This window comes from Arvicola amphibius, chromosome 7, assembly GCF_903992535.2.
Source record: "Arvicola amphibius chromosome 7, mArvAmp1.2, whole genome shotgun sequence".
Taxonomy (NCBI): Eukaryota; Metazoa; Chordata; class Mammalia; order Rodentia; family Cricetidae; genus Arvicola; species Arvicola amphibius.
The window spans coordinates 93,585,894-93,607,033 of NC_052053.1; the positions used below are offsets into that span (position 1 = coordinate 93,585,894).

Below are 21,140 nucleotides of genomic sequence, written 5' to 3' on the forward strand. Positions count from 1 at the left end.
GGCCTCAGATCCCCTTGAAACTGGGCTTATAATTGTGAGCTGCCCTGGCATGGTTGCTAGATATCAAATTAGGGCCCTTTGGAAGAATAGTACGTATTAACTGCTAAGCAAACTAGTCCCATCTTTGGTATTTCTTTCTGTCTACAAAACAGGGAAGGATCCGGGAAAATTTGAAGATCATTTAACATGATATTCCTAGAATCTCTATTACAATAATAATACTATACATGGTTCCCTATCTACAACAGCTCTGCTTGTTTGTGTGGACTAGCTTTCTGACTTCTGATATGATCATGTCTTGTGTGACACCATTGGCTAAGGTAGTCCTCATTCCAGCTCTGCACAGCTTTCTGATGGAACACTACGTCCTTTCTGTGATGGGTTTTCTTTCCTTTTGCAGATGAGGGTCAGCTCTATGCCTTTGGATCAGACTACTATGGCTGCATGGGGGTGGACAAGGTTTCTGGCCCAGAAGTGCTAGAACCCAAGCAGCTGGACTTTTTCCTCAGCAATCCAGTGGAGCAGGTCTCCTGTGGAGACAATCATGTGGTGGTTCTGACCCGAAACAAAGAAGTCTACTCTTGGGGCTGTGGTGAATACGGTAAGTGGAGCCTGCTTCCTTCCACTTCTTTCAGGGGCTCCTCACGGTTTCAGTCTTTGAGCTCCTAGACATCAAATAGCCTTTCTTCCAGGCAGGTTAATTCAGAAAGAGTTACAGAGCATCTTTCTGGGGAAGAACGCCCTCAATAAAATGACTGTCATTCTTTTGTGTGTTTCAGGACGACTGGGTTTGGATTCAGAAGAGGATTACTATACACCACAGAGGGTAAACTGAGAAACAGCTTCTCCTATAGCCTGTCTAAAACACAGACTCCAGCCAAAAGGATATCCTCTCCCGACTCTCATAACAGTTTTACTTCTGAAGTCTATCCTGTCTGGGAGACTGATGATCCAGGGTTCCTGACCTAGCACTATGTGGTCATCTGACTCAATCACAGAAAACTGAGAAAGTGACGCTGGAGTCATATCTTACTCAGATATGAAATTAAAATCAGCACATAAAACAGAAAGTGTCACAGACAGCTAAATCTCCTTAAGGAAGTGACATGTTATCTATTACCCCAGCTTTCCATTTCCATGGTTGAACACCAGGTGGAACAGTCTTTGCTTAGAGGCTGTGTGTGCAGTAGGAGACATCATATCTGATTACTGTCTGAACTGCCAGAGCTGGCACTGGAAGAGGCTGCCAGGACCTGAGCCAGCTAAAGGCACACCTCTCTTCTATGCCTCAGGGCCCAGGCTTACCTGACCCTGGAAGGTTAACTGCCACTATCTACAGTACTCTACCATCCACAGTTGCCAGTTTTTATGTGTATCCTACAGAGTAAATGGTGCATATAGAGACAGCCATTCCTCTTGTGAAAAGAATGTGACGGTCAAGGTTTTACACATATCCATGGTCCCATCCGATACCCTTCATTCTCTAACCCTGACTTATAAACTGTGGAAGGATGCAGGAATCCTAGCTGCTGCCTCTGTACACTGTCTAAAAGACTGAGATGTCCAGGGTGCCATAACTATCTGGGAGCCTTCATATCTGAAGACAAAGCCAGATAGAGACTGGAGCTCCCCTTCTCCCAAGTTTATCTGCAGTCTCCCCTCTATAGACTGACTGGGAACATCTGTTCATTCTAACTGCAGCCTTTCCCTCCATGCCACAATCCTGGAGTGCCATGTTAGCAGGAGTGACTTCCTAGCTGTTGGGCAGCATGATGATGGAACTTGAGGGTTCTTTTCTAATATGAATTATGTACTTGGGATTTTTTTTCCAAACTTTTTTTCTTGCAGGTAGATGTTCCAAAGGCTTTAATCATTGTTGCAGTTCAATGTGGCTGTGATGGGACCTTTCTGCTCACCCAGTCAGGCAAAGTGCTGGCCTGTGGACTCAATGAGTTCAACAAACTGGGGCTGAATCAGTGCATGTCTGGAATCATCAACCATGAAGTGAGTGGCCCTTGAGACTTCAACCACATCAGCAGAATTCTGGGTTGGGATTCTTTGACTTAAGAATAAAGTGATCTCACAGACGTTATGTTCAACAAAAGAAGCCAGCCACAAAAGAGCATATAATTATATTGTGTGACGTTCAGGGACTGGCTAAGTGAGCATGGTGGCAGTAATCAGACAGAAGCTACTTCAGAGAAGAGAAGTGTAGGTCTTCGTGGGGTTTTGTTTTGGTTTTTTATCTTATTGTATTTCTTTGCTTTGTTCGGGGACGGGTCTGAATCAAAAGTAGGAGAATTGCCTAAGTGGCCTCTGTCTTGATCAGGGTGGTGGTTTTACAAATGTGTTGGTACATAGGCTAAATGATGATGCATGCCTTTAGGCTAAATGATGGTACATGCCTTTAATTTTAGCACTCAGAAAGCTGAGGCAGGAGGATCTTTAGTTTGAGGCCAACCTGGAGTATGTAACAAGACCTTTTTAAAAAGCAAAGGCGAAAATCCCACAAACGCTTATGTGCAGTAGGTTTTACAGTTACACCTCAGCAAAGTTGGCTGCAAACGATAAAGAGAGAGTTCAGATTTCATCTTTTTGTTTTTCAAGACAGGGTTTCTGTGCTTAACAGCCCTGGCTGTCCTGGAACTCACTCTGTAGACCGGGCTGGTCTCAAGCTCAGAGATCTACCTGCCTCTGCCTCCCGAGTGCTGGGATTTAAGGTGTGTCACCTCTGCCCAGCAGGGACAAGAATATTGTGCCAATGAAAAGAAGTATTTCTATGTCTCTGTGGATTCCTGACTTACTGACCTCACATAAACTTACTACCGTTCCACATCTTCAGGTTGTGTTTTTTTTGTTTTGTTTTGTTTTTGTTGTTGTTGTTGTGAGGTTTTTTTGTTTTGTTTTGGTTTGGTTTGGTTTTGGTTTTTCAAGACAGGGTTTCTCTGTGGCTTTGGAGCCTGTCCTGGAACTAGCTCTTATATACCAGGCTGGCCTCGAACTCACAGAGATCCACCTGCCTCTGCCTCCCGAGTGCTGGGATTAAAGGCATGCACCACCACCGCCCAGCCAGGTTGTGTTAGTATCATGAGTTTTTGTCATTTCTAAAGATCAAGTCTGTTCCATGCCCCTCCCCTTCAAATGCAAAAAGAAAAAATAAAAGAAAAATCAAGTAAATTTACAGTTCCCTAACTTGATGAAAAAGTTAATTTGTATGTGGTGTCTGAAGTCCAGTCTCAGGAGAGCACAAACTCAGGGTAAAAACTGGAGAGTGATAGTTTGAAAGGCATCTTCAAATTTGCCACTTGATTTGTGGTTTGTTAAGATGCAGATATGTTGTGAACTTCATTTACATGGGTTTTTGTTGTTGTTGGTTTTGGTTTTTCTCTGTGTAGCCCTGACTGTCCTGGAATTCTCTCTGTAGACCAGGCTATCCTTGAACTCAGATGCACCTGCCTCTTCCTCCTGAGTGCTAGTATTGAAGGCATTCACTACCACTGCCCTGCTACATGGTTTTTTGTTGTTGTTGTTGTTGTTGTTTTTTGTTTTGTTTTTTGTTTTTTAACAAGAATCAGAGGAATATGTGTTATGAAATTTTGTGAAACACTACTTTGTAGGTAAAATTAGATCACAATAACTGATTTCTTTGTAAGCTGAAGAGCAAATTTACTCTGCCCTTCCTTGTTAAAGAGGCAGAGCGTGCAAGCAACAGATCCAATTATTCTGTCCTTAGATCATAATCTCCTGAGCTGAAGAGTTCTTGTGTTGCATGCTTTAATTCAGAATGTAGGTTTTATACTCAGAAATTCCTGCTTCTTATATCAAATTTGATTCTGTATTGAGCTTATTTCTTATGTCCTGTTGAAGATGGGACGCTATGTGGTACCCTCTCTTAGCAGGATTTGTTTGAAAGGCCTTTTCCATCCTCAGCCTGCCCCACCACCACCATCACCATTGTTTGCTTTATGAGTCTGTTGCTCTGTGTTTTACTTGTCTCAGGCATACCATGAAGTGCCCTACACGACCTCCTTTACCTTGGCCAAACAGTTGTCCTTTTACAAAATTCGTACCATTGCCCCAGGCAAGACTCATACAGCTGCTATTGATGGTAAGTTGTTCAGCTGTATCATATGCCTTCAAAGCTCAGGTTCTTTTGTGCTGTGAAATATTAACTTTCTTAATAATCCTCTTAATGCATCTTCTGACTTCTTCCTAGTACTCAGTATTATGTTATTAACAAATTAGGCATTTAAGCACAGATTTTTAAAAAATGATTTCTATAAATACAAAATGAATGTGCACTTTAATAAGAACACCACACTTCTAGCTGGAGAGATGGCACAGTGGAGTGGTTAATAGTGCTTACTTGCTGGTCTTCCAGAGGACCCAGGTTCCATGTCCAGCACCCAGTTTGGATTGCTCAAAAGTGACTATAACTTCAGCTTCAAGGGATCTGATACCCTCTTCTTACCTCTGAGGACACACATACATATGACATACACACAGAGAGGCAAATGCTTATATATAGTGAATATATGCATATATTTAAGTCAATAAGTAAATTATTGTTTGTTTGTTTTCTGAGGCAGGGTTTCTCAGTGTAGCTGGGGCTGACTTGGAACTTGATCTGTAGACCAGGCTGGCCTCAATCTTGGAGATCCTCCTGCCTCTGTCTCCTGAGTGCTGGGATTAAAGGCATGCACCACCATGCCCAGCTATAAATATTCTTAAAAGAACAAAAACCATATTTATGATTGGCACCTACTGTAAGTATTCTAAATTAAGGGTAGTACCCTTTCTCTGAATTAAGGTAGCTACCCACACCTCAGTTTGGTCCCAGGAACCTACATGGTAAAAGAATTTTGTTCCCTGAAAGTTGTCTTCTGACCTCAGTTATGGCATGTTCATCCACCTATGCATGCACAATAAACAAATTGCTTTGTTTTGGGGGGGATTTTTTTTTTGGTGTTTTGGTTTTAATATTGTTTGAAATATTGGAAAAATGCTGTGGTCAGTTAGAGGTTCTGATTGATCACACTGCTTAGATACTCTACCTCAAGATCATCTGGGTAGCTTCATGTTTCTGTCTTCTAGTGCATGGAGCCTGCATTGCTGTATCTTCTCTGTTTCATGGTTCATTTGTGATTGGCTGTTTATTTTTGCTTCTCCTTCAGAACGAGGTCGGTTGCTGACTTTTGGCTGTAATAAGTGTGGGCAGCTGGGTGTTGGGAATTACAAGAAGCGCCTGGGAATCAACCTGTTGGGGGGACCGCTTGGTGGGAAGCAAGTGATCAGGGTCTCCTGTGGCGATGAGTTCACCATTGCCGCCACTGATGGTGAGTCTGTCTATGCTTTGTTCCTGCTTTCCAGACAGGTGGCTGGTTTAATTCCGATTAGGAAACAAGGTTTTGTCTAACTGGCATATGTCCAATGTAGCAAATTTTTTACAGGCCAGATTTCTAGATAATGGCAGGTTAATATCCTAAGTTCACCTGTTTTTTATTTGGACATTTTTGGTAAAGTATCTCCAGAACCGTTGAGTACTTCTGTCTGTCTTGTACAGTACCATGTTGGTCCCGATCAGCATTGGCTGGGTATGTGGGAAGAAGCACATAGGCTGTCTGCCTATAGTATATAGGTGCTGTGCTAGAGACGGCCACCTCTTCTCCTCCATGAACCTGTTCCTTTACACTCTGCTCTGTTCCTCTGCAGACTTCTTACCCAGCGCCATCCTGAACTCTCCATGCTGTATTCCGAATATACCCAACAACTTCTTGCTATTATCCGTACTTCAACTGGTCTTTGCTTCCACCTTTGCTCTTTTGCAGTTGGTTCTGATCATAACCTCAGAGGTCCTCTTAAATACCTCCTGCTCTTACGGCTTGGTACATCAGTCAGGCTTGCACGGCCCCTATGACAGGACCTCTTCTACCACTATCCCTCTGTCTTACTTTGCTCCTGAGAACCGCCTCCTTCTCTGCTTGTGCAACCCTGCTTTTGCTCTTAAGTCTGCCTGAAAACTCACTCAGTTCAACTAGATCTCTGCTGAGTGTCAAAGAGTGCGCCTCTGAGCACTTTCTCTCAAATGGTGAAATGCCATCCCACGTTACTCATATCCTTCCTGTTTCACAGCACTCCCTTTGCCATTGTCTGAAATAGGAGAGAGCTGTTCGCCTTGGGGTTGTTATTCTCCCCACTGAAGTCACTGGAGCAAGGACATGGCTTTATGTCCTGCCTCAGACAGCTTGAGCAACACTTGCTGTGAAGTAGATTCTCTTACTTGTTCAAATGAATGAGCAAGTGAATGAGTGAACGAATGAATGGCAGACATAGAAGCAGTAGTCATTTTTACCAGGGTGGGATCAGGAAGAGTTTTAGGCTGTAAATAGAGAAATATTCAGCTTTTCTTTCATTTGGTACTTAGTAGGACATCTTTCTAGTTCCAGAACTAGGCAAATAGTGTCCTATTAATCTGCTATTTAATTTTTTCCTAGATAATCACATTTTTGCCTGGGGAAATGGTGGCAACGGCCGCCTGGCAATGACTCCCACAGAGAGACCACATGGCTCTGATATCTGTACCTCATGGCCTCGGCCTATTTTTGGATCACTGCATCATGTCCCAGACCTTTCTTGCCGTGGCTGGCACACCATTCTTATTGTTGGTAAGAGTTTCATATATATGGAGTTGGGGTGACTTGGGCAGGACTGACATTGTTGGAAACAGAAGTATCCTGAAGCAGAGGCTGCAGAGGCTGCTTTTTCAAGACATGTGCTGGATGGAGATGCCATACAAAGTGCTAGGAACAGAACAGTTTCGTTTCCCAAGTTAGTCGTCTGATGTTTCTTCTCTATTGGACTGTTGCGTGTCAGTGTCATGTAGCTCAGTGTAGCCTCAAACTCAGAACTTAGTAGCCAAAAATTACCTTGAGTTCCTGATCCTTCTGCCTCCACCTCCTGAGCGCAGGTGGATTTATTTTTATTATTTTATTTTATTATTATTTTTTTGAGACAGTGTTTTTCTATGTAGCCTTAAAGCCTGTCCTGGAACTCTGGATCTCACTCTGTAAACCAGGCTGGCCTCGAACTCACAGAGATTCACCTGCCTCTGCCTTCTGAGTGATGAGATTAAAAGCATGTGCCACCACCACCTGGCTCAGTGATTCTTTTAAAAGAAAATTTCCAAAAAAATAAAGAAAAAAGAAGCCGGGTGGTGGTGGTGCACGCCTTTAATCCCAGCACTCGGGAGGCAGAGGCAGGCGGATCTCTGAGTTCGATGCCAGCCTGGTCTACAAGAGCTAGTTCCAGGACAGGCTCTAGAAACTACAGGGAAACCCTGTCTCGAAAAAACCAAAAAAAAAAAAGAAAGAAAAAAAAAGAAAATTTCCATGCTTTTTTGCAGAAACATTACTTTGAACTCCATGATAAAAGCCTTGGCTTTTATAAATCTTAGTGCTGCTCCATCCTTGACCAATTTAATCAAGATTTCTGGTAGGATTTAGGCATTGTTACTTTGTAAAGCTTCCGTGGCACTTCCAGCAGTACTGTGTGTGTGGTAGCTCAGGAAATGTCTCACTTCTGAGACTAACTTGTGAATATTAAGTACTAAGTTACTGCGAGTCAGAGATGCCAGTGACCACTTCCTCCCCGCGCTGTCTCCCTGCACTCTTCCTGCCAGCGTCGGTATACAGTGCTTACCTATTGCTTATTTTTCCCCAGAGAAAGTATTGAATTCTAAGACCATCCGTTCTAACAGCAGCGGCCTGTCTATCGGAACCGGTGAGTGGGTTGGAAAGCTGTGATCAGGAGGGAAGGCTGTACTGTGGTGAGTGTTGCTGCTCTGACATGGCTATCTGGGTGATTGTGTCTGCCACGCCTGCACCAGCTGTGGAAGTGAGTAAGAGACTTGCTCCTCATTGTGATGTGAAGTCTATTCCTTACCATCCCTGGAGACTTTTACTTCCATGGCATTCCAGGTATTTTAGTCTTTAAAATTTTACAGCCCTTTGAAGGCAGAGGCAGGTGGATTTTCATGAGTTTGAGGTCAGAGCAAGTTCCAGGACATATAGCAAGTTCCAGGACAGCCAGAGCTACATAGTGAGACCCTGTCTCCAAAAACCTTGTTCAAAATAGGCCCTCAGAAAGAAAAGTCATTTAAACCTTGAACTTAGGACAGTCAGCCCAAGCCCTCTACTAGCTTCCCAGCTATAACCTCTTCATGGTTCTCTAGCACCTGAGCCTGAGCCAGGAAAGAAGTCGTGTGTGCCGATGTTTCAGAATTTACCTTGTTATTTTGTGGAAACTTAAGAGGTGTTTGGCTCAGTGTTGAAGAACTTTTTACATAAGGCAAATGCTAGTGGAAGATACTGCTAGTGAATTGCCTGCCAGACACGCACTAGGATTTGGAAAACAGACATGAATTATGGTTATCATAACATAAAAATACCTTCATGTAAGCCTGACATGGTGGCACATGCTTATAATCCTAGCACTGGGAAGATGTAGCAGTAAGATCAGAAGTTCAAGGCCATCCTCAGCTACATGCCAAGTTTAAGGGCAGTCTTTATGTCTAGAGACTCTGTCTCAAGAATAAAAATTTATAAACTGAGCAGTGGTGGTGCACGCCTTTAATCCTGGCACTCAGGAGGCAGAGGCAGGCTGATCTCTGTGAATTTGAGGCCAGCTTGGTCAACAAAGCAAGTTCCAGGATAGCCAAGGGTACACAGGGAAACCCTGTCTCCAAAAACAAAAGAAAACAAAAGAATAAAAATTTGGACCCACAAGATGACTCATGGAGTAAAGTCTCATGCTGCCATTCTGACAGCCTGAGGGCAGTGTGTGCACATGGTACACAGACATACATGCAGGCAAAATACTCATACACATACAATAAATCTTTTTTGGGTTGTTTGTTTGTTTGTTTGTTTTCTGAGACAGGGTTTTGCTGTAGCTATCAAGTCTGTCCTAGCTCTTGTAGACCAGGCTGGCCTCGAACTCACAGGGATCCACCTGCCTCTGCCTCCCGAGTGCGCCACCACTGCCCAGCTTTTAAATTTTTGTTTGTTTGTTTTATTTTTTAAAATTTTTAAAAATCTTTTTTAAAACAATTTTTAAGTTTAGTGTCAGATATTTGTCTGAACACTACACTTCATGCAGCTCTAGGAACTTATAGGATGAGTGGGTCTGTCAGATGGTCAGTCTCTTTGCGGCATAGGAAAGCTCTCTCCTTTTGTATCATAACTACCAGCGGTTCCGAGCTCCAGCCCAGGTGGCGGTGGTGAAGAGGAAGACAGCCGGCGGGAATCTGAAACTCCAGATCCAAGTGGAGGCTTCCGAGGAACAATGGAAGCAGACCGTGGAATGGAAGGGTTCATCAGTCCCCCAGAGGCCGTGGGCAACAGTTGTGGGGCTAGCAGCTCCTGTCCTGGCTGGCTTCGGAAGGTAATTCCTTGGAACAAATACTTCAGAGGATGAGTCTAGCAGGAGTCAGTAAGGGTTGTGTGGGTCTCCATTTCTTGTGCCTGCTAATTTAGACAGGAGATGAGGCTTCAGGCTCCCACCTGGAAGAAGGCACCGCAAAACTAATCCTGGTTTCATTTCCAAGAAGAAATGACACGGCATGTTATCACAGGGTTGTTTTTTGTTTTGTTTTGTTTTGTTTTGTTTTTGTTTGTTTGTTTGCTTGTTTTCTTTTTAAGAAAGGGTCTCAGTTTGTGGCCCAGGCTGGCCTGGAACTCACAGAGGTCCACCTGTCTCTGCTTCCCAAGTGCTGGGATTAAAGGCGTGTTCCACCAGTGGGCCCACTGTATTATTAAATACATGCCTATATTATTAAAGTGAATGTAATAAATTTGTGTAACTTACCTTTTTTATCTTTGTAACCCATCTCAAAGATATTTTTTATTTTTATTCTTTGAAAATTTTGTACATTCTATTTTGGTTATATTTAATTCAGTCTTCTCCCCCAACTCTTCCCCAGATCCAGTCCCCCTTACTATGAACCCAACTTTGTCCCCTCATTTTTTTTCTAAGCCCATCAGGTATAGTGTGTGCTGCCCGTATACTCTTGGGTGTTGTTAACTGGCAGGAGCTGCCTTGAGGAATTCTGACTCCTCTCTCTCTGCAGCTAGCCATTGTGGGAGACAGGACTTCATTCCTGCCTCCTCTTCATGCCGGGGCTGGGGTTGGGGCTGGGGCTGGGGTCTGGCTTGTGCTTGCACAGCTGTTGCAGCTGCTGTGAGCTTCTGTGTGCAGCCGCCCTGCTGTGTCCAGGGAGTCATCACAGCCTGTGGCTCTTACAGTCCTTGTCCCTCTTCTTCCGCTGAGCCCTGACACTGGGAGGAGAGGGTATGGTAGAGATGTCTCATTCTCTGCACATGACCAGTTGTGTGGGTCTCTGTGTTAATCACTATCTACTGCCAAAAGAAGCTTCTCAGATGAAGGTTGAGAGATATGCTGATCAGTGAATAGGACAGTAAGTCATTAGGAGTCAGTTTAATACAGTTTGTCCATTTAACAAAGTAGTAGTAGTTAGTAGGTTCCCCCTAGGGCCTATGAGCTATCTATGCCACATTTTTGGTCCCAATAACAGTGCCAGGTATGACATTCAACTTGTGGTGCAGGCCTTAAATTCAGTCAGAACGTTATTGGTTACTCCAGTGATATTCAAGCTGCTGAGCATGTCTTGCTAGGCCAGTTGTTATGCACAGTTAGGTGGTTTCCCCTTCCTCTGCTGGTGTACATAGTAACTTAAGCAATTTGGAAAGCTCACTGGTAGGGATAAGACTTTCAGGGAAGTGCCAGCTTGGCTTCTCTATGTTCTAGGACTCAACTATGTGATGTCTTCAGCAGTAAAGTCTTTTTTAAATACAAGAACTCACTTGTATTTCCCCCCCGCCCCCCGCCCCCCCCCCCCTGCTGTCCTAGAACTCATTATGTTGATGAGGCTGGCTTTGAGCTCACAGAACCAACTGCCTCTGCCTCCCAAGTGAGCAATAAAGTCTTACTCTTAAGTTCTAGAGGGTAACCAGGAACACTGGCCATAGCCTGTAATGTGGGGCTGTATAGACCCTCAGTTGCCAACAACTTCAAAAGAGGTAACCCATTTCTAGCAGTGGACCTTTTGTTTGTTAGCCTGTGGTATCTAGTAGGGGCATCATTGCCCCATTATAGGGTAACTCTATACAGGGAGGGATAACAAAAGTCATTAGGTAACTTACTATTGTATGTGCTTCCTAAGTATACACATAGATAAAACGAGTTTAAATGGTGAGTGTACCTGTGCAAAAATTAAGCTCATGGATTATATACTGTTTGTAGAAGTGAACTATTGGGCAGTTGAAGTGCCTTACAATAGAAATAGTTTATTAAAGATAAGATACAGACAGTAAACGTGTAAACTATTATCAGGCAGTGTTGGTGCATTCCTTTAATCCTAGCACTCAGGAGGCAGAGTCAGGCGGATCTCTGTGAGTTGGAAGCCAGCCTGGTCTACAGAGCAAGTTCCAGGAAAGGCTCCAAAACTACAGAGAAACCCTGTCTCAAAAAAACAAAAGAAAAGAAAAGAAAAGAAAACTATTTTATATTAAAAGATGGAATTTCTATCAGGAAGACCTTATTCTTTCAGAAAATAGATTGCACAAAAGCAGATGGACGAGACTATCTAGTGACCACTGTTATTTCTCAGTGATGAAATTGAAATTGCTGACTTCCTGGTGTCCTTAACCCACCTCTTGCTTTATTCTCCTTACCTCAATCACTAGTATGTGCAGCATGGCCAGCAAACATTTACAGTTTATGGATTTTTTTTTCCTGACTGGCCTGGAACTCTCTATGTAGACCAGTCTGGCTCCAAACTCACAGCCTCTGCTGGGATTAAAGGCATGCACCACCACGCATGGTGGAATTTTTAGTTTTGTACGAAAGGGTGGTGTGTTGATCTTCTAGTAGGGCTTAGCTGGTAAGCTGAGGGTAGAGAGCAGAGGAAGCAGCACACCTCCAGCCTCAGCCTCCTGACCCGCTAAACAGTGTGTGGGGAATCGTGTTGGGGAAATGAGTCAGCTACAACTGCTCTTGAACTTGAGTCTGAATTTTTATCACTGAAGAAAGGGTAGCAGTTTGTTTCCAGGTTAGACAATAGATATTGTTAGCCACCACTATTCTGTCCCACTAGAGGGAGCTGATGTCACAACAGAATGAAAGAAAAAGCTACAGGGGACTTGGGAGACTGTAGACTGCTGCAAACACACTGATGAGATTCTTTCTTGCGGACCTAGGAGCTGGAGAACGCAGAGTTCATCCCCATGCCTGACAGCCCAACTCCCCTAAGTAGAGCATTTTCAGAGTCTGAGAAGGACACCCTGCCTTATGAAGAGCTACAAGGACTCAAAGTCGCATCTGAAGTTCCTCCAGAACACCAGCCCCCAGTAGGAGCCTGGGTAACTGAGTTTTCTGTCTTTAACCTCAACTAGGTAGATGGTGATTGTGAGTTCTTAGGTTCTTCTACCTTCACCGTGTCTTCTAGTTCATTGGGCCACACCACACTGTCTCTTTGGTAGTTCTAAGAGCCAGCCACTCTCTACCTGTTAGCACCAGAGGATTATTTTCCCTCTTCCTCAGAAGTACCAAAACTGAGCTGTACATTTCCAAATTAGTCTTTTGTTGTAATGGTTTCTTTGCTTCTTTGTGAAACAAATTCTGTAGCCTAGCCAAAGATGGAGGATAACCTTGAACTTCTCTGCTACTCCTGCCACCACCTCCTAGATGATATTACAGGCATGTGCCACACACCCAATTAGGCAGTACCGAGTATGCTACCAGGGCTTTGTGCATGCTAAGCAAGTACTCCACGAACAGCCACAATCCTAGTCCCCAGACTTAGTTCTCATGGCACCATGAGAGCGAGTTGAGCTAAATATAAGAAGTAATGCCAGGGCCTGGCATGGTGGCACACACCTTTAATCTCCAGGACTGTCAGGGCTACACAGAGAAACCCCTGTCTCCAAAAAACAAACAAACAAACAAAAATGTATTACAGGTTGTGCATCACAGTAATGTTCATAAATTCAAACCTGTTTGAGCACTGATATACCACGAGTGGAAAATGCCACACTTAAGCTCCTGAGATGGACTGCAGTTCAGAATAGGTACATTATTAAAATAAGGCATTAAATGACCTTCAAGTTAAGTTTACAAGGGCTCTATGAAACATAAAAGAATTTATGTTTAGCCTTGGGTCCTAGATAGCCTAAGATATCTCATTATGTATATGCAAAAATTCCAAAATTTAGCAAAATATGAGATTTAGAAACCTTCTGGGTCCCAAGCACTTGGATAAGAGATACTCACCCTGCACCTGTAATTGCATTTGTGCTATAAACTACCCAACTCACAAAGTCAAGTGATAACTACGCCGCTTCTCAAGCCTGAAAGTCCCTGCTTTAGAGCTGCTGATTTACCACAATTCATTCTACACAGGATAGATGTATATGCGCTGCTCCTTCAGTACACTACAGGCCTTATTTCTTTCTATTTCTTTTTCTTTCTTCCTTTTTTTTTTTAAAGACAGGGTTTCTCTATAAAACCTATGGCTGTCCTAAAACTCACTCTGTAGACCAGGCTGGCCTCAAACTCACAGAGATCTGCCTGCCTCTGTCTCCCTAGTGCTGGGATTAAAGGTGTGCGCCACCACTGTCCGGCTTGATTTTTTTTAATTGATTTGTTTTTTTTTTTTTTTTTTTTTTTTTTTTTGAGGCAGGGTTTCCCTGCAGCCCTGGCTGTCCTGGAACTCTGTAGACCAGGCTGGCCTTAAACTCAGAGATCCACCTGCCTCCAAGTGCTGGGATTTTGACTCTGACCTACTAAAAAGTATATAAGGAAGAAAAATCAGGCTAGAATAGTAATTGAAAGCCTTCCCAGGAGAGAGGGGACAAACCTTTAAAACTTGAAGGTGAACTTTCCCCTTGCTGTGTTGGCCTTCTTAAATTGTGCTGTCCGTTTCCTTCAGCGAACTCTCCTCAGGTCTCTTCTGCAGCGTCACCAGCTACATTTTGTGAGCCATGTCCTCGCTGTGATCAGAACTTGTTCCAAATAAATTCATGCTTTTTCCTCACCTCAGCATTTAAAAAGAGCATATAAAAATATAAAGATTTTTTGCAAAATCCTCCCAAATAGATGATTCTTACTGTAGACTAATGAGGCCTAAGCACTGAGAGTTCCCTTGTCCTATTAGTACCAAGTGCAGTTGAAATCCTGGCATTTTTCTGTTTCACTGTCGCCTGTTCTTGTGTACATTTGTCTTACTGTGTTGGTTAAAGTGAAAGTTGTTTACACCGGGACCCATGGCAGATCCTCCCGCATTCTCTCTCTCCTTGTTCGTAGCCACCCCGACTGAATCCTGCAGTGCCGTGTGCTGGGAAAGCATTGGCCTCGCCCGCCTGTGTGTGCAGCACTCTGCAGGCGGAGGTCGAGAGGTTGCAGGCTCTGGTGTTAAAGTGTCTCGATGAACAACAGAAGCTACAACAAGAAAACCTCCAGATTTTTACCCAACTACAAAAGCTGAACAAGAGATTGGAAGGAGGCCAGCAGGTGAGAGCATTCTTGAAGAGTAATTGAATTTCTAAATCTGCTTTGAAAGTTTACAAACTGTAAGGTACTGAGTCAACTTTGCCCTTTGTGATTCCCTGTCTCTTAATGATGTGACTCTTGGGCTTGATTCCAGGAGCCTTGGACCTACCTGGTTCAGGTATCTGGATTTTATCATATTTAACACCTAACTTAGTTTTCTATTACTAGTTGTTTTTTCTTTTACTTTTATTATGAAAATGTCTAAATATTATAATGAATACCTCTATGCCTACCATATAGGTTCAGTAATTATTAAAATGCCATTCTATTTGGTGTTTATGTGTATACATAATTACTTTAACCATTTCGTTTGTGTATTATTTTGTGCAATAGTGGAAATTGAACCAGTGTCTTGCACATGATAGGCAAGTGATCTACCACTGATTAAAGGAGATTCTAAAAATGATGTAAGACTGGGGAAATGGCTCAGCTAAGTAAGGTACTTGTCACATAGACCTGACAATCTCCCAAGTAAGGGTTGTCCTCTACCTGCAGAGTGGCACGGGCACACTCGTGCTCTTTTCTGAAAACTAAAGTTAGAGTTATGGCTTTATTGAGTTCAGGTTAAATAGTTGGGGAAAACGTTTTGCATATGATGCTTCCTGGTATGAGTGAGGAAGCGTCCTTCCTTGGCTTTGTCTTATGTGATCTGGACTCGTAACTTTGTCAACAACCTGCTCTAATGTAAGTTGTTTAGAAGATGGAGGGAAACAGTGTCTATGAAGCACTTCAGAAGGTGATGTCCATTCCTGAGATAAGATTGGCATGGTAGCAGGCACAGGAGTGATGGTTGTGGTGGGGGAAGAGGGTTGTTTTTTGTTTTTGTTTTTTGAGACAGGATCTCCCTATATAGCCCTGGCTGGTCTGAAACTCATTATATAAACCAGTGTGACTTCAAACTCACGGAGACAGATCTTCCTGCTTCTGCCTCCTGAGTGCTGGGATTAGAGATGTGCACTACGATCCCCAGCCATTTTATTTTCATACTAATACCCCAAACCCCATAGGCCTGGGCAAACCAGAAGTAGTTACTCTACCTGCATAAATGTAAAGATGGGGACTGTTTCCAAGGCAGTGCCACCAGAGCCTTCCACAAGACTGGCAGCAACTGCTGAGAGCTGGAAACACCGTCCTGAAGAACCATGGCCAGTGCTGATTCATTTGCTGCTCATGTGAAACTGCTTTGTCTGCACAGGTGGGGCTGCATTCCAAAGGAACTCAGACAGCAAAGGAAGAAATGGAAGTGGATCCGAAGCCTGACTTAGATTCGGATTCCTGGTGCCTCCTTGGAACAGACTCTTGTCGACCCAGCCTCTAGTCTCCTGAACCCACATAGCCCTCAGGAAACTGGGACCCAAAGAACTTCACCGCACACTTACCGAGTGCAGAGAGCAGCTTTCCTGGCTTTGTTCACTTGCAGACACGGAGCACAGGGCAGAGGGAGGCTCTAAAGCACTTTCCTTGTGCATTTGGAGAGTGGCATTGCCTTTTAGATAGGATCTAGGAGTGATATTATTGTTTCAGAGAATGGAAGGGTCCTGTGGCCCTGGCTTTGTCATCAGTGACTGCCATAGCAACAGCAGCTCTGTACCTCATCTTTTGATCCCACCTTTGAAGAAGAGACATAGTACTCACCTTGTTTGCGCTGGTAGCACCTCATATCCCATTTATCATTTTCATCATTAATTGGAAGTTGCCTTCGGATTTTAACATCAGGCATCGCACCTCTGGGTGAAGGAAGGGAAAATGTAAAATTGGAGTGGGCTGTGGCCAGGCCTGGTAAAGTATCCATGTCTTCTCAGAAGCCTGGAGTCCAGGAAATTTTCTTGGCAGAGTCAGTCTAGAGCTTGTGTTCAGGAAGTTGTTGCTTCATGCAGCCGACTGCTTTATGGGGAAGCTTAGATTGTGTTCCCTATGGAGGCTCCTTGAAACATCAGTGAGAAGCAGAGGAAGGGCAGGTCCCTCGTCACACAGCCAAACTTTCAGGCTACGGTTAGTACAAGGTGGGATTTCCCAGCTCTGAAGGATTCCTCCCAGAGAGGAGATATCTAAGAGAATAACACCAGTGGGCAATAGATGAAGCTGTGGAGATCAGCAGGAGGGAAGGTAACACTTCCCTCGGTGCCTTGCCTCAGTGGCACTAAAGTCTTCTGCCCCTGTGAAGGCTTCTTTGTACTTCTAGTGTCGTGACCTTTAGGGGTCTGACTGGGATAAGTAGCCCCAGGCACCCTCTTTCTATGCCTAGTCAGTATTTTTCCTCTTTGGTGTGTTTTGAAGACATATCATACCCAGTAAGTCAGTATCATCTTTCATACTTGAGTGGCCCAAAGCCAGCACCAAATCCTTGGGGTCCCAAAACTTGACAGGTAGAAGAACCTGCCAAGTGAACGGAAACTGGCTGCAAGCTCACTTCTACTGTGTTCTTATTGAGAGGAGCAAGCCACCTTTTCCAAAAACAGGATTGTGTCCTAGAAGAGCCAACCTTCTAGGCAAGCATCTGATGGTTTCCCTTAAATGTGAGCCTTGTGCTTCCACCAAGTCTAATGAATTGCTTGTGTTTGGGGCCACAGCAGCTGCTTTGATAAGTACCACATCCTCCATGCTACATACAGCTAAACTAATATTGTTTCCTTTAACCAAAGCAAAAAAAGAAAAGTTTGCTATCTTAATATTGCAGGAGGACCTACCTGTGCAGAAGAAAATTTTGCCATTTCCCTAAACCAGCGGTATAAAGGCTGGTGCTGGGAGGAAGCCCCATCTCTGAGGGATGGGCAACTCTGTCCGATGGGATTATTGATGTCCCATTGTTTTCTCAATTCTGAGAAGCCTAGTACAATAGTACTGATGTAATCACTGAAGCCTTTACCCAGAATAAGGGAAGGCCCAATCCTGACATAAGGTCACAAGTTCTAGGGGTCTGGCCATTGGCTGTAAACCCTGTCAGAGAGTTTTGGTTCATCATGTCAATGTAACTTTGGTTTTCTTCAGGACTGGCTGGCCTTTCAAGGTCCTGTATCCTTACGCTTACCATCTCAGCAGGCCTGAGAGGCGGGGCTTAAGTCTTCATTCTGAGCATTGCTTTTGCTTGGGAACTGAGGGCTGTGGGCATGTCGCTGACTGTGGGTGAGAGTGAGTGCTGAGGTGGGCGGGAGCCCTGGAGAGTCATTCTCTAGCAGAGCATGGCAGTGTTTTCTCTAGTGTGTTCCCATTGGAAGTCTAGGTTTGCCATTAATCCAGCTGAGAAGCTCAGTTCTGTGCCTTAGAGATAATTTGCACTTTTCAGAATTGTGCCTAGGACAGCCGTGAGATTGTTTTCTCCACCAAACAGCTATGCAAATAGAACAGTTGAAACGTGGCAGCCATGCACTGAGTTGAGCAAAATACAAGACAGCAGAAAAGTATTCAAATGGTTTCCTATAGCTAAATCTTGGTGAATTGCCCTGCTTGTCCTCTATACAGTGCTAGGTGTTTGGAGCTTTCCAGTAGCGTTGCTTTGAGTTACAGTATAGTCTGCGTTAATCCTCTGTGCCAACACTTTGCTGAAAAGCCAGCTTATTGTTAGCCAGATGCTGGAAAGGGTGAGGGTGGAGTGGTGTGGCATTTCTGTTTAAATAAACATTTAAACTCTCAGCTGACGCTGTGCTTCAGTAAACCTGTGCACCACCTCAGTCACTGGAGACAAAACACCTAAGGTTCTGTGAGTCTACTATAAATAAATAGTAACAATGAAAAAAAAATGGTCTTTTAACAGAAACAATGTGAGACGTTACACAGAAACAACCTCTGCTGTTTTCCAATTTCATTCTTGCCAGAAAAATCATTTGTACTGCAATAGCTTTTTTTCCCAACAAAGTTTGTAAAAATTCAGAAAGCCCAGAGTGGGGAAAAGAGACATTAAAAGAAGAGTCCTGGGCTAGCAGGGTAGCTCAGCAGGTCAAAGTGGCTTGCTGGGCAGGCCTGGTGACCTGAGTTCATCCTGCCGAATCACAGCACTGCCTCTGACCTCACACACTGGCGTGTGTGTGCCTGCAGTCGTGCACACATGCGTGCACAGTGATGAGAGGCGTTAGGTTTCTTTTACACACCTCCTTGGTCCTGATGGGAGACCGTTCCAAGTGACCCTGCCAGTTTGTTGCTGAGACTTCCTCAGGACAGCTGAGTTGTATTTGGTATCCTTGGCACAACAGCTGCTCCTTTTCTTGGCTGAGTGCTGTACTGCAGTTTAAAGCAAAAGGCTCCTAACGCTCAAATTTCATTTGGTTTGTTATCTGTTCAGAAACATTCATGATAGGAAGAGCAGCCCAGAGGAAAATATGTATTTTACAGAAAGTCCTTCACATGAGGTCCCCAGGCCTCAAAGGAAGTATCAGTCATGATAGCAGGAGGTGCGGTGGGCTGTAGTCAAGACTGAGATTCCCTGCAAGGCTAGGAGTCATTTATTGCCGCAGTGATTAACTGCCGACATGAATGCGCTGATCATTAAAACCTCACAGGTCATGGGCCTTGGGGAGGAAAATCTGTGTCACAGCTTTGCTTGCCAATCTGTGTCATTGTGGAGGTGGTCCAATGACGGAAAGCAAATGTTGACAAGCTTCGTGAACTAGGAAATCTTGGCTCAGCATGTCTGTACACACTTCTAAATAAAAAGAGCCAACTTGTGAGTTTCACCACGAGAATTTCCCATAGCTTTTTGAACTTTAAAATGTGTGATGTTTATGACATGTGCTTAAAGTAACAACATACGGACTTGACAAGCAGCGTCCATGTGACCTCTACTCAGGAAGAGACTCAGGTCGTAAAGCAGATCTGACCTCCCCGGAGCTAGCTGAATTCAAAAGACTGGCAAAAGCTGAGGTCAAAGGGAACACAAAGACAAGGGCTCTTGTTTTCTTTCTTTGGCAACTTAAGAATGAATAACTGCTTGTGTCTATAGTAAGACCTACACACAGTTGTTTCCCCTTGAGGGCTCTAAACTGTGACCCTAATAACATTGTGGGATCCCAAATCCATATGTCTAAGAGGCCCAGCAGATGAAGGAAGAGAATCTGGCTTTACTTGCTATCATTCCCAACTGAAGGAGTGGCAGATTGTAAACCCCTTCCAGTGTGTCCTGTGTAGGTTACGGCCCCGAGTTTCTACAGCCTCCAGTGTGTCAAGACATGCTCCTATACCAAGTTTTAAAAGTTATATTTTTGAATACTTCATGGCAAAGTATCTGGGGCCAGGCAAGGTGATGCACACCTTTAATCCCAGCACTCTGGAGGCAGAGGCAGGCGGATCTCCATGAGTTCGAGGCCAGCCTAGTCTACATAGCTAGTTCCAGGGCAGCTAGGGCTACACAGAGAAAACTTGTTTCGAAAAACCAAAAAACAAATGAACAATAAAGCATCTGGGGTGGGGTGGGGGCGGGAGAGATGGTTCTGAGATTAAGAACCTTTAGTCCCAGCACTCAGGAGGCAGAGGTGGTGGATCTCTGTCAGTTCAAGGCCAGTCTGGTCTATAGGGTGAATTTCAGGACCACCAAGCTACACAAGAAACCCTGTGTCAAAACAAAGAAACAAAGAACCTGGGTTCCTAGCACATACATGATGACTCACGACCATCTGTAACTCCAGTTCCAGGGGATCCAACACTTCTGCAGGTACCAGGTGTGCAGTCAAAACACTCATAAGATAATCTTTAAAAATTTTGAACATCTGTGGGGATATAACATTGTGACTTCTTTAGCCATGGCTTATTCTCTGTTCCCTTTAACCTGGAGTAAGGAACTTTTTGTACTCCTCAATAAACGTGCAGGGGTTGGGGGTGTCAGGCTAAATATCCAACGTTTGTAAGAGCTTCAGCACCCATCTTCCTAAGCTCCCCAAACCCCCTAGGTGAGGGTCTAACTTGAACTGAGCAGTGTTCTCACGGTTAAGAAGACCTGATCCCTTTCAGAGTTTAAAATAGAAGCCTAACTATGCTCCCATCACAGGGCCATGAAAATGAGTGTTGTCTACGCTTGCTTAGACTGGCTCTGCTGTTTCAAGGTACCCAGACAGTATTGTTTGAAAGGGTCCTAGAGGCTTCTTTATTTAACATATGAGATGCGTTTAAAAAGAACAAGCACAGAGAAGTAAATTGTTTTCTATCCATCCCTACCCTGTAAAGTGCAAAAAGATGTTTCATTATACAGCACACCACGGGAAGGTCAAGGATACACTGGTCCCCTAATGTTACATACTTTTGTTGGCTATCAGCCAGACCCATGGGCCATGGAGGCCAAGGATAGATTTCCATCAATAAGGCCTGACGGCACAAACTTCTATCTTTTATAAGAGTTACCATCTGTATGACAATGACCCTCTGACCTCAACTCACTCCTCTTTATAGCCCTACTTTGAAAAGCAAGAAGGGCTAACAGAAACCCTGGACACATACCATGGTCAGAAAACACAATTGAATTTAGGCACTTCACCAGCACAAACCATGGTCAGGCTCAGAAGAGCGCTTTAATGCAGCCTCACTACCCAGTG

General features: G+C 44.0%; 1 protein-coding gene across 1 annotated transcript in view; it reads left to right on the plus strand.

Annotated features, from left to right (window-relative positions):
- The window catches only part of Nek9 (NIMA related kinase 9), a 38,835-nt gene extending 20,580 nt beyond the window's left edge, over positions 1 to 18,255 (plus strand). Inside the window, exons 12-22 of the mRNA XM_038336657.2 lie at positions 401 to 601; positions 780 to 826; positions 1,849 to 2,004; positions 4,000 to 4,108; positions 5,175 to 5,336; positions 6,495 to 6,665; positions 7,720 to 7,779; positions 9,248 to 9,441; positions 12,276 to 12,437; positions 14,380 to 14,586; positions 15,821 to 18,255. Of these exons, the coding sequence (XP_038192585.1) occupies positions 401 to 601; positions 780 to 826; positions 1,849 to 2,004; positions 4,000 to 4,108; positions 5,175 to 5,336; positions 6,495 to 6,665; positions 7,720 to 7,779; positions 9,248 to 9,441; positions 12,276 to 12,437; positions 14,380 to 14,586; positions 15,821 to 15,943 (1,592 nt within the window). The 3' untranslated portion in view covers positions 15,944 to 18,255. The remainder of the gene's footprint in view (positions 1 to 400; positions 602 to 779; positions 827 to 1,848; positions 2,005 to 3,999; positions 4,109 to 5,174; positions 5,337 to 6,494; positions 6,666 to 7,719; positions 7,780 to 9,247; positions 9,442 to 12,275; positions 12,438 to 14,379; positions 14,587 to 15,820) is intronic.
- Positions 18,256 to 21,140: the final 2,885 nt, after the last annotated feature.